General features: G+C 47.0%; 1 protein-coding gene across 3 annotated transcripts in view; it reads right to left on the bottom strand.

Moving 5' to 3' along the window:
* LOC116950598 (RNA polymerase II elongation factor ELL2-like) overlaps positions 1-13945 on the bottom strand; it is a 50557-nt gene that overhangs the window by 16671 nt on the left and 19941 nt on the right. For all 3 annotated transcript variants that reach the window (XM_032968504.2, XM_032968501.2, XM_032968502.2), the window contains 2 exons: positions 9298-9425; positions 5048-5211 (listed from right to left, as the gene is read on the bottom strand). In XM_032968504.2, the coding sequence (XP_032824395.1) occupies positions 5048-5211; positions 9298-9425 (292 nt within the window). The remainder of the gene's footprint in view (positions 1-5047; positions 5212-9297; positions 9426-13945) is intronic.

Here is a 13945-nt window from a genome sequence, read left to right as displayed (position 1 = left end):
TTTAGAGGTGCAGCGTCGCTGTTTTTTAAAAAGACACTGTACTCACTGCAGAGAAACGGAGCGACACAACCGCACTCTACGATAGCTGGCGCCAAACTGTGCCACACGCCCTCCCACACGGCCTTTTACTTCCGATTCCATCCGTAATCGGTTCCAATGACGTAAACATACGGAACCGGAACGGAATCGGATGAAAAACGGATGACATACACGTACATCATCATGCAGAGGACACAACCCAAGGGTATTCTCTCCTGTATCCGCCGGATATACAATGGGTTCAATTGAACAGAAACCTTTTACAATTTACAATAAATATTGAATTTATCCAGCATTAAAACACGTCACAAGACAATGCACAGAGCACTGGGCATACTTTTTGTTTATTTTATATATTAAAAAAGTGCCACAAGAAGAAATAGCCAGTTGTCGAGCCTGAACTTGAACTGTGGCAGGGAGTTGACAGCATGGATAGCGGGGGGGGGGGGGAGTTCAAGATTCTGGGAGCAACAGAAGAAAACGGGCAACATCTCACTCAGCAAAGGTTGACTGGGGGGCTTTTACTGGAAGCCTTGGGGTTGCTGGAGCGGAAGTTTTGGAACCGATCTGAGATAAGACCACCACGTTAAGGCAAAATGTGAGAGTGCACAGTGAAGTCGGGTTCATAGAGTCCACGGCAATATTGAGTTGCTCGTCAACTGCATGGAAGTGATGGTCGGCATTACAACTAGACGCGTGTTTTTCCAGGAGGGAGGAGATATAGTGAGATGAGCGGGTGGGGAGGAGGGGTCGAGGACGGAGTGTTGTAGGACACCACAGCGCAGCGGCTTTGAGAGCTCAAGGAGCTAAATCTTTTAATCAGGAGAAACACGTGGGAAAAGCCACTCAATGCTGAGAAGCAATCTGAGAGAAACCACCGAAGCAATGTCCATGCCGATTGTCAATTTCACCCAACTATGACCCTTTGATTTTTAACGCAACTTAGGGAAAAAAAAGTTAATGTTCAGACTGGCAGTGCTGCACGCACGCAACAATGTATAACGCCGCGTAAATAATATATGTGCAGGTATATTAGGGAAGGGATGAGATTGAATTGGAAACAAATCGCGCGAGTCAGCATAACGTTTTCGCGCAAACCTGGAGAGCAAATCGCGGGTGAAAAATGCCAGCCCCAGGAGGGGATGACAGGAGCGCAAAATGGGACTCCTGCCAGGCATCTCATCAATCGAGGATGCAGGCTGCCACGTTGACGGAGCGTTTACGTTTGGAGAAGAGAACGTCCCACTTTCCCTCCCACTGCAATGTCGTGTTCAGCAATAACTCTGCGCGGAAATTATACGCTTTCAAACACCACTAATGGGTGCCTGAGGAAAAATAAAATTAAACAGGTATTGAATGTGCTGTGGAGTACATTATACCCTTCATGGAGATGAAAATTACCAATTAGATGAACCTGTCATATGCACCAAGCAGAGAAGATTAATGGGCACTCTTTTTATTATTATTCAACAAAAACACAGCTCAAACCCTTAGTGTTTGCATAAACGTTCAATTTCCGTTTTAATGTCTGCGGTGTTATCACCCATTTTTATTTTAATAAACACCTCCAAGTGTAGCTCTAAGGAGAACACCTAGTTAGAGAAAATATGACGATGCTGTGACGATTTCCTGCCTCAAAATGTCTCATTCTGCAACAAATCAACACTTTTGTTCTTCTTCTTCTCCTTTTATCAACGGTGCACTGACACAGCAGCGCCACCGCCAATAAATTAAACGTAAATCAGATCACCAATTCGGTCTGGAAAATGTCACGTAAAAGAAGCGTCTCGCCCTGATTAAAAGGGACCGCTGCGCGGAAAGAGCGGCCAGCTGCTCCAACCCTCCTGTCCCCGCTGTCCCCCACCCCTCCTCCTCCTCCCGTTTCCATTGCGACTTCTTACGTCAAACGCTTACCGCGGCAACACATTAATATATTTATTTATATATTTCTTCAAGTGACGCAATTCCCAGCCACCTGTGCCGAGTAAAGCCACTGGAATGCATTGAAAGGAAGATGATGGTGGCGGTGGTGGTGGGCAGTCACCGCTGCAAGCTGTAAATATGAAAGGGGAATGGAGACTGCCTACGTGGGTATCCCAACATATTTATCCAATACAACGGCACGCCTCCCGGTGCACCAACGTAATAAACAGGATGCTGTGTGGCGAGGATACATATTACGCAAACGGGCAACGTGTTGTGGTTGGAAGCGATCGTCCACGACAGCTTTTTCGACATCAGCAACGTTCCGCTATGCTTATTTACCACGGAGAGAGGCCTCGGCTAGAATGTGGGTATTATTACCCTAAAGCAGCGATGCCAATGAACTGCAAACAGCGCCTTTGTCTAAACGCACCCTTGGGATGTTTTTTCATCTCATCGTTATTTCTCGTTTACTGATATATTCACAGCTGTGGATTGATGAAGGAACATACGTTTTACATGTTTTTTCTTATTTTATAAGGATGCCAGCACTTGAATTCCCGTAAACTGCATGATAAAAAGCAATTTGCAAAAAGAAAATAACGGTAATTTTTTTTTAGGCTAACGCATTTAAAAAGCAGGATTTTAATAGACACGCGATTTTCACCGGTGACCAGGTGCAACTCCTCGTAATTCTTCAAGGTCCTGCCATTTGCTCTGCCCGTAAAGAGCTGTCTGAGTGAGAGAACTTGCCCGAAAATGCCACAAGCCCCTGCAAGGGCAAGCTGCTCCAGAAGGCTTTCTTGCAGCCCTCGCCTTGTCAAATATATTAGCCAGCAGCAGCGCCGGATCCTCCACGAGCGAGGGCTTGTGCGGAATGATTATTCTTGCCACCGCCACGTCCACCAAAGACAGCATTATCACGTCTGGTCTTCTGAGAGGTCATATCTCTTTTCAACAGACTTGGGACGACCGAAAACTCTTTGCGGGGTTTCCTCATTCTCGGCGCGCCACGTCTAACATATGCAGGTTGAACTGCATGCTTACAGCCCTATGAAGCGGGCACAGCGGGGCTTATTCTTGCCCTTGTCCTTATCCTGAACATCCTCTGTGGCAAAGTTAGAAGCTATAACCTCCAGCGCAACTATCAACTTCCTCCCTCTCCACATTTTGACGTTCCCATGAACGAAGTGTTTGACGAGAGCCCTCCATCCCCTGCCGAGCGAGACGGGACTGAGGAGGAGCATTCGCCCGCCTTCCGCTTAGGGGAGGTGGCCTCTTCCTCAGAGGATTCCTCCTCCTCTTCCACTGCAGCCTTATTTTTATTCTTTGGGTCTTTCGGTGAAGTCATGTAGATGGGTTCAAATTAATAACATAAACAAAAAACTACGACGTTTCGATCACAACAAAAGCCATCGTCATCAGGAGGAAAAAAAAGGCCTTATTTTTCTTTAGGGGAGGCCTTACCTCCTAGTGTTTTAGAGGGGCCTGGCCTGGGGCTCCTTGGGGGGCATTGCTGGCTGGTACCCCATGAAACAACATACACCGCAGCCTGTCTGCCAGATGAAGCCTGGGTCACTGCAGGCCTTCGATCGAGGCCATCTCCGAAGCCGCTCTAATGGCCCTCACCCTCTAGGCATTCTCTGGTTCCCGAAGCCTCCATTTCCCTGACTCGCCTTCTGAGTCCTCAATTCCTCCTCACTTCCTCCTCACATGCCCGAGGCAGTGGAGACACGAGTACAGGTCGCTAGGCATCAGCGCCGCACCAACTACTTGCAACCTGCGCACAAGCGCTGCCATGCTGTATGGACAGAGAGCAGCCTCGTGCTAAAGCTTGTTTTTTCAATAATTAACGTGGAATACGCACCTCGGTTGTGGTTTCCACAAATACAGTTGGGTCTACGGATGACCTTGTGTCCGCCCTGGTAAATTAAAACTATTTCATCTGAACATGTAGGCTTTCATCTTACGCTTCGCAGATTTAATTGAAAAACTGTGGCACCTGAGGGGTCACGTGGTGCTGGCGGGGGGGGGGGAACCTGCCCCCTCCCCTCGAGGGGAGAGGGATTAGAGCTCCCATCCACGGTTCAAAATTCATCAAATAATTTCGAGGGTTTCTGTAGCGTCAGGCACAGGATGTTCGATGGTCACCAAGCCAGAGAGCGTCAGTGAACGGCCACGTCAACAAGTCATTGTTCACATTAAAACTTTTACAAATTGCGATCGCACACGACAGAAGTCACAGCTCTGCAGTGGCCAGTTGAAATACACTTCTGCACAAGCAAGACAAGTGATATGTAAATACAAGCAAACTTGTAACTGCTAACCCCGATTTCTGCAGCACTGCTTATGCAACACGCACATCACAGCTGGCATACATTTTTGCACCTCGCAGGAATGACTCGTGTCCCGTGAATAAGCGCAAAACAGGCTGGCCAACTCAGTGCACTGTGCTCCCAAGCGCACTATTGTTTTCATTAGTCACTTGGCAGGTCACACGTTTGTGGGGATAACAGTATGGGCATTCCCACCTCCTCCCAAGATGTCTCGGCCACCAAAGAAGAGTAAAGAGTAAACCAAAACGCCTTTGAGAAGGCGCTCTCGAGAGCTCCCTCGAGGAGAGGCCCTTCTGCCGCCAGCGGAATTAAACAAGTCATTGCAGGGCTGTACCTTTGCCGTAATGCTGCACTTTGCTTTGTGTAGAGGAACGTCTTGTTTATTTTTTTTCACCACAACGCCAGCTGTGGACACGCTTTTGACGCCGCCACGTCCACGCCGATAACTCTAGACCAGAGGTCGCCAAAACCTGCGGCTCTTTAAGGACTGCTTCAAGACGTAACGTACGTACGTTACATAATGTAAAATTACGTACATTACATAATGTTCGTACATTACGTCTCGAAGCATTCCTTAAAGAGTACGTACGTACCCGCAAGCTCTGCGGCTCTTGAAATATTGAGTTTTGTGCCGAATTATCACAAACATGGCTCTTCTCGTTATTGTGCTTGCCAACTCCCCCCCCCCCCCCACGGCTTTAGACGGAGGCATGGAACGTGTTTTGCTCGACCGCGACGGGCGAACCCACCGAGGAAGGGCCCTCCGGGCTTGATCTCGATGACGCCGCGGCTGCGCGTCTCCTCCTCGGCCTGTGTCATGCGCTCGCGTGTCATCTGATAGGAGTCGTCGGTGGCGCACACCGTTATCTTGTCCTGAACGCTGCCCAGGCAGTCCAGCAGGCAGGAGCCATTGCTGTGCACGCAGCAGATTGGGGATAGAGCACAGGCGTAGGCTTTGTACATTTGGAGGTGTAGTGGAGAGTAAACACCACCGTGCAGGTTTTCGCAGTCATTCAAACAACCCGATGAACCGCAAAAGAGAGAGTGGATAGGCATAAGGGCTGTACATGAATACATTTGAAACATAGTACAGTAAAACCTTGGATTGCGAGTAACTTGGTCTGCGAGTGTTTTGCAAGACGAGCAAAATTTTTAAATAAATATTAATTTGATAAACGAGCGAGGGTCTTGCAATACGAGTAAGTACGTATACGCTTTGTCTGCCGAGCGTCACGTGATCACAACTGATATACGAGTGCTTTGACATACGAGTGCTTTGGATTACAAACACGTTGCCGGAACGAATTATGCTCGCAATCCAAGGTTTTACTATACTACCTTTTTCACAATTGTGCTGCATAGCTCTCCGACGTGTTTTTTGGTTGTACCGCATTTTTCTAAACGATGCCCCACGTTCGCTCCACGTTCTGGGAGCCTCTCGAATGGGTTTCTTAATTTTAGTTTGGCAAGAAGCTCCCAGTATGTGGCCAAAACGTCAGAGGCAGTGCCAAACAACACGCGGTATGACACGAAAACACTTCCGAGAGGGAAGTAACAAGCCTTGAAAAGCTTGGGACATCCAGTACTTAAAGGTACACCACAATTCGCGAACAGCAATATTGTAAATAGGTGCACTGCGTGTCGCAGGCTGACGAGACGTGTTTAAAACGTCATTGTTTAAAAATAAATTAGCTTAAAATTACGATCAAAAGAGCTCTGGACAACATTACTGTTGTGACATTAAAAAGAACAGGAGTGAAACGGTGGCAACGGAGCGCTCGTTAATTTATTTCTAAATATCAACGCTTCCCATCTACATTGGACAATCTGGGCCGTACACCTTCGACACACCTAAGAAATACAATCATTGTGCTCTTTTGGCATCGTATCCTCCATAAGTAAGCTCATTACCTAGTTTAAAATCCAACTGGGACGCTCAGTGCATGTATTGTGCTATTTATCACAACTGAAAAAATGGTTATCGTCGGTGAGATTTTTTCACGTGATGCTATCACACTGTGACGCGCACTATTCTCGAGCTAACCCTACAGTAGCCGTGCAGTGCCACCAGTCAAAAACTTGTTGATTTTGATAAGAATTTCATGTCGTGTGTGTCCTCGCACTATTCCAGCCGTGCAAACGTGACTTTGCATTCTACGGACTACTTATTTATTCAGCAGCTGCTTTTTCTCCCCCACCTGCAGACGATGACACTGTAATAACTAGTTAACAGGATGAGAAATACAATGCATATATTACATCACCGAGGCCATCTTAAAGTCACATAAGTCGGCCAATTTGTGCCGTGCCAGGGGCATATTAATCATCCACCAGCCATGATGATTTACAACACCACGTGCCTACCCTGTAACAAAAAAAGACAAACAACCACCTCTGCACATTGCTTGCTGGTGCGTACACTACACGGCATGTACATTTATTCAAGTTATATAATTACTCCAGGGTTTACATATTATGATAACCATGCGAAACAGCGTTCTCGATTCCCAATAAGAAATGGACTACCTCTCACCCACGTAAACGTTATCAAATAAAAATGATCGCCTGCATTCGAACGTTGTCAATGAGGCAACATTAACGTTAACCGCAGCTAATCCTTGCACGTATGTACGGTGAACTTCTTTATCACCGTACGCAGCCAAACGTGCTAATCAGGATCGCTGTTTGCACAACGTTGGACCTGTTTAGAATGTGGTACGACAGATGCTAGCAACGGCTCAATGGACACATGACACGATTTTTCCATCTGCAATCCACCTGGGGTGGTGGGGGGCTCTTTCTGTTTATAAAAGCACTGTAAACGGTAAGGGTCATTTCATGTCAGCTCTACACCCTTGGGGCGCGGGGGGGTGCCACCAGTCTGGCAATGTTTATCAGGAGCAGAGGTAAAACAAGCGGAGCTTAATCCCCGCAAAGCCTCCCCGTGCTTAACGGTGCCTTTCCTTTCACACTCCACGCCCCACCCCGCATGTGCGACAATGTCCCTGAGTGCCGCTCGGTCAGGGGCTTGGGGCAGGGGGCCGACAAAATGCTCTTTGCAAAACAAAGAGAAGTCCTACAGTTTGTGGAAACTGTGCCACTCGGAATTGCGTAAACCAAAACTGTGCAAGGCTGCGGAGAGAGAGAACGCACGCAAAAAAAAACGCCGATTGCTTTTTTTCCCCCTTCCTTCAAAGAGGAGCTTCCGATGTTGGCAGATTTCCATGAGCTCACGGTGACAACAGCAAAATAAAAAAACACTGTCTGAAGCCTCTCAAACAACTGTCAGACAAAGTGCGCTCAATAAAGACCCCCAAAAGCCACAACAGTTGTGTTAATCTCCATATATATAAAAGGCAAAGTAGTGATTATGTGTGTCTGTTCAAAATGTTTTGCGTACTTCCCGACATGCAACAAACTTGAAATTTGCCATGTGGGTACTTTCCAGACTGTACACCATGCAAACATTATGAAAATACACTTTAGTTTTTGTTTGGGAGGGGGGGGGGGCTCAATAATGCATATTTTTTTGCCCGGCAAGTGAGCTGTGACGTCAAATCTGTCATGTGACCCGCGCATGTGGAAGCGTAACGCATTGTAGTGTAGTGGTTAGCGCGCTGCGCTACGAACCCGGCGACCCGAGTTCAATTCCTGCTCATGGCCACCACCGGTGACGATTATTTTAACCAGTCCTGGGCCTCCCCTAGGTCGACTCAGCCTCAAACGAGTAACTAGTCTGCTGAGTGAACATCGCCACTGGGGGGACAAAGGCGGCCGGGCGTGGTGCTGTCAACCACCCCCTCGTACGTTATAGTTTAAAAACAAACAGCGTTGCAGAAGCATTGACAACGTGTTTATGAAAGGGTTCCAAGGCACTGGGTGAAACCAGGGCGCACAGACATATCCAAAACAGAGCTTAGAAAAGCACAAACAATCTGTGTGGAAAGTGCGTAACATCAAGAAGAGCCATTTCTAATTTAGAATAGCTCTACAAGACAACGGCATCAACATGATTCGTGTTGTTGTCTGGTGTCGTCAACTACTGCTGAAACAGTAAAGGCATGCACATGTACTTGCCTTTTATTAATCTGCTGCTGGATGAGAGCCTCCCTATGCCGCCCAGGTTGTGGGAATACTTTATCATACTTTATCGAGTCTCACGTCTCTTTCAGGATGCTCCTACTAAGTTTTTGCAGGAGAGGGCGATGATTGCTGTGTATATTTCAACTAAATAATTTGCAGGCAATTTTTATTTTCAAACGATGTCACAGGACCTTAATTGTCCAGTGTGAAGCGGACTTCACGTAATTGTTTTGGTTACTACACCTGCATTAAATAACCAGGATAGCTGATTGATCCGAACTGTACACCTCTGCAACAAGAGGCGAATAAACCGCTGCACCGCTACGCCATGTCACCGAACCATTGATTTTGGAGCATAAATGTACACAATGATGGAATTTTCTACAGTTGCCTTTGCATAGGAAAGGCATCAAAAGCAAGACATTCATGAAAATGGCCTGGTAAGTAAAGCGTGGCGATTTATGAGTTGCATTGCCTACACAGGAAAGATAGCACACCCCAATGTGCAATGGCTACACCCGAGCGTCTATTGGGCGGGCATAGCCTGGGGAGTCGGTCTCGCTGGTGCGGACACCGAGAGACATTTCACTTCACCATCCTGCCCAGCGTAAAACAAAAACAAACAGAGCCTACGCGTTTATTTATCTAGCACACGCTATTACGCTTTCAGTTTTATTTATAAGGTATGCAGAATTGTGGGGTGGGGGGGCAATTATACGAGCACTAATGTGCTTGTGTCAAGAATAGATTGCAACAAGCGCCCCTCTCGCTGTGTACACTGTACACAAGCCACTTGGGAAACTTGGGCAGACGAGATTTTTAAACCGGCGCGTGCAGACTGCAGATAAGGATGGGCGGTGACGCAATTGCGCTGCTGCTGCTGCTGCGTGGCAGCAGGCGACGGGGGCCACCGTACCTGTCCGTGTACTGCTTGATGCACTCCAGGCTCGCCTGGGGACCGTCCCTCCCCGCGCTCGACACGTCGAAGGAAAAACACCGCAGCCCTGACAGGCATTCAGATTTTGGCACAGGGATCTTCATAACCTGCGGACAAGACAAATAAATAACAAAAGAAGCAACGGCATTGGTTTAAATTTTGATTTAAAGCTTTCGTGACTGCAGGGATTCATATTCTTGGTTCTTTCGGTAAAGTCACGTAGAAGGGAAACAATAAAATAATAAAAATATAAAACAATAAAATTCTCACGACGTTTCGACTGCAACACAAGCAATCATCATCAGGTGATTGCTTGTGTTGTGTTTCGACTGCAACACACGCAATCACCTGATGATGACTGCTTGTGTTGCAGTCGAAACGTCGTGAGAATTTTATTGTTTTATATTTTTATTATTTTATTGTTTCCCTTCTACATGGTGACTTTACCGAAAGAACCAAAAATATGACACTGGCTTATTTGTATTGGGGAATATCTGTTGTGGAGCAGTGGTGCAGTGCACCTAGAAAGCCGGGAACCCGAGTGGCAAGTGATGTCAGACCTGGCTGTCTTCACCAATCGGCACGAACCAGTGTGGCAAGGAAAAAAACCAATGACTGACATGGTGTGTGTGTGTGTGTACGGGAGCGATAGTGTAGCGGTTAGCGCGCTGCGCTATGAACCTGGCGACTCGGGTTCGATTCCCTCTCACGGCCAACACCAGTGTCGATTATCTGAACCGGTCCCGGGCCTCCCCTAGGTCGACTCAGCCTCAAATGAGTACCTGGTGCGGTGTGTAAACATTGCCACTAGGGAGCCAAAGGCGGTCGGGCGTGGTGCTGGCCACCCACCCCCTCGTGTACCGATCCGGCCTTCATAGGTGCTCGCTAACAGCACTTGCCCCTACAGTCTGTTAAGGCTATACGGGGGATCTTTGTGTACGGGAGGGGGGGGGGGCTCCATCCATTGGCGGAATGAAAATGGCCGTCACTCATTTATTAACGTAAAAAACATGGCACGAGAAAGTTTCACATCCTGTATAACAAGCAGCGAAAAACGTCATGAAAGAAAACATGAAGAGAATATTTTTCAGCCATGACTGAATGCCGAGTCTAGACTCTTTTCAGAGCAATGTAATAAGATTTGTATTTATAGAACGCATAAATGCAACCTCAAATCCAGACACTTGGCAAATAGGTGGGACATGCACAACACGAAGGCGTATATATAGAAACCAACATCTCCTTTTACAAAAGCCACGAAACATCCTCATATTACCATCGCAATGTGACAATTTAACCCCTACACCCCCTCCACGTAAATTAAATGAATTGTCAAAATTCAAAAATGTGTCCAGTTTTTTTGTTGTCTCATTGACCCATCTAATTTGTATTCGCGCTCATGTTCTCTGGTATAGTGGTATTATCTGTACAGTTTAGTTTGCATATTGCCCTAAACGTAACAGTAACATAACATTTGCATTTAATTTAAATTGTTACGAACAAATTATCTCACAAGCATGATTTGACAATATAATATCATGAGTACAAGAACACATTTTAATCTATCAATTGATGTTTTGTTACACGATTTATTGTCATGTAATAATAATAGATTCCTTTACTAAAAGTATAAATCAGTAAATACAAGAGTCTGTGGATAATTTAAACATCCACACACAGCCCATCCCGTCATGATGCAGAAACATAATAACCCCAGTTTACATTTATGAATAGAAAGCAGTATTCGAGAAAAGTTGTACTCATTGCTACCGGATGTAGCCGAAATACAGCTATCAATACGATGACAACAGACCACTCGTTTAACCCTGCGCTGCTGCACGATCTGTGCTTTGGCGACACGAGTCCCTGGTGACTCACGGAGATACTCCGATATGCCAGTCAACGAGCATGAAAGCGACACGGGATGCCACGGACCGCGGCGTACGCACGCAAATCGCCCGAGAGCTGACGCAGACGCTCACGCCCCGCTGTAAAGCGACGAGAGAAAATCAATATTCTCCGAAGTCTGCCTGCGTCACACGCTGCATGCGTCCGCCGATGCGAGACTAAGGACGGCCCACTCGCGGCTGACCTCGGCGACCGTCCCCGTAGTCACATCAGCGGCGTGACGGCAAGCTGTGGCAACGAGTAAGTGGAGGGGGGGGGGGTTGTCCCGGGTTTTTGGAAACATGCGACAAGGCGAACCCCCGTAGCGTGAATTTACGGCACCGCCGCTGCTCTCCCAGATTAAAACTATAGTTGTGATGCCCTGCAGTCAATCCATGTCACATTTCATGTGCCGAGTCTAATGAAAAACACCCATTACAGGCATCGAACTCTTGTCAGCTCCACCTCCATTATTGTGTTTACAAGCTCCATTCATTTTCTGTTCTTTTCCCGCAATCCCCTGCATACAGGAATTAAGATAGATTATGACAGGGTGCTTCTGAACTTGTTTAACGTGCAGCCCTACGAGGATAAATGGCTCAAGCACGAGGCATCAAATCACAGACTCGAGATTAGAAAGGTGCCAGGCAAAAGCCGACTCAATATTTACATCTACTGCTTTCGACTGATAATAACACATTGCACGCATAAACAAAGCACAAGCACGCACCGTGCGCGTTTTACAGACTCCCATGGGTCCATAATAGTCAGCCGCCGAGCCATGCACGGCACAAATTTTTTACGCATGTATTAACTAAATGTGTTGACGCTACGGAAGCCGACCTGCGTTGTCACGGAGACAATGTAATTGCTCTGGCGCAAGGCGCCCTTGCACGGGGACGGGGGGTGGCAGCGGCTCGTGTTTTTTTTTCCCGAACCGAACGAGGATAAAGAGGCAACCCCGCCGCCGTCGCAGCAATTCCTGACGGCATCGACGGCGCGCCGCCCGACTTCTCCGGCGCAACGATGGCTTTCGCACAGGTGAAATGCCACTTAAAATGCACACTCATGACGAGCGCGCATTAAAACACCGTTCCAAAGACCCTACAACCTCCTGGTAAGCGCCTCCTGGCGCGTCACGCCTGCATCCTCGCCTGACGCAACAAGTGCCGGCATGCCGCAGATACCTTAACCTTTTTTTGTTTTGTTTAAACAAGCATGCCGATTCAAACTTTTAGGTGTCAATCCAGCGTGCAGTGACGGCGCCTGAATCTGCAAAGGTGCCTCCGGCAATACGATCTGCTCCAATCGCAAGACAACAATAAATCGTGATCCTACGTGAGTGTGTCCTCCGTATGGCCCCCGCGGTCGGTGACACTGCTAAATGGGAAAACAAGTCCGTGTTGATCGTGGTTTCTGCCACGAACGTCAGTGCGCGGATATCACGCTGTTTCGGCCAAAGTCCAACGTGAGACACGGTATCACTGCCCGGGCATGCTACGGTGACTGATCGCGATTTCAAAAACGAGCCGTTTGCAGAATAAAAAGAAATAAGAAAAATAATGTTATAACAAGTTTTCATTTCATTAGATTCCGGTACAAATATTGGGGGAGTGGGTCTTTGTAACGCCTGCCAACAAGATTCAAGTGCTTAAAGTAATCTAGGCAATTACATAAAATACCTCGGTTTTACGAGAAAAATTGGTCAGCATCATTTATAATAAGGGATTATAAATGCAGTGAATGTTGATTTTACTAGTTTCGAATCTAAAACCAGAGATCTAGTTGTTTTTTGTAAAACATGCTATTAATGCCGAGCTGATGTCATACCATTTAGGGGGATTATTATGAAAATCATCGTGTGATTATAGCAATTGTTCTAATTTGAGAAATTACCTACCAGCATAAAGCTAATCGCCAACGGCCTCCCAAGCACACAAACACAACAATGAACATACTTGATATAAAGTAACGATGTCCAAAAAAAATCACAAAGCTCTCAGCTTACATAGCTCTACCTGGGATGTACAAAACAAGCCACCGGATACGAGTTAGAAGCTTTTTTATCGAGAACTAGCTTTACTACCCGGCTTCGCCCGTGACTTGGATTCACGACGCCCGGCCGTCTTTGTCTCCCCAGTGGCGATGTTCACACACCACACCAGTACCCTCGTTTGAGGCTGAGTCGACCTAGGGGAGGCCCAGGACCGGTTCAAATAATCGTCACCGGTGGTGGCCGTGAGCGGGAATCAAACTCTGGTGGCCGGGTTCGTAGCGCAGTGCGCTCACCACTACACTACAATGCGTTACGCTTCCACATGCGCGGGTGACATGACAGATTTGACGTCACAGCTCACTTGCTGTGCAAAAAAAATAAATGTATTATTAAAGTGTATTTTTATAATTTTTGCGTGGTGTACAGTCTGGAAAGTACCCACATGGCAAATTTAAAGTTTGTTGCATGTCAGGAAGTACGCTAATCATTTTGAACACACACATTCACAACTTTGCCTTTTATATATGTGGAGATATTTCTAGATTTGAAGCTTTTCGTGACTGCAAGGATCCATACTCTTTGGTTATATTCGGTAAAGTCACGTAGGTAAAAAATAAAACGACAAAAAATCACGACGTTTCGGCCACAACACAAGTGGCCTTCATCAGGTGAAGGGACCGGACTGTCCAGAGGACAGCGTTGGAGTGAAGGCCACTTGTGTTGTGGCCGAAACGTCGTGATTTT

This window comes from Petromyzon marinus, chromosome 40 (assembly GCF_048934315.1).
Source record: "Petromyzon marinus isolate PM22_M1 ecotype Great Lakes invasive population chromosome 40, UKy_Petmar_22M1.pri1.0, whole genome shotgun sequence".
Taxonomy (NCBI): domain Eukaryota; kingdom Metazoa; phylum Chordata; class Hyperoartia; order Petromyzontiformes; family Petromyzontidae; genus Petromyzon; species Petromyzon marinus.
Note: the sequence above shows the minus strand (reverse complement) of the source record. Positions and strands in the feature narration are given on the sequence as shown.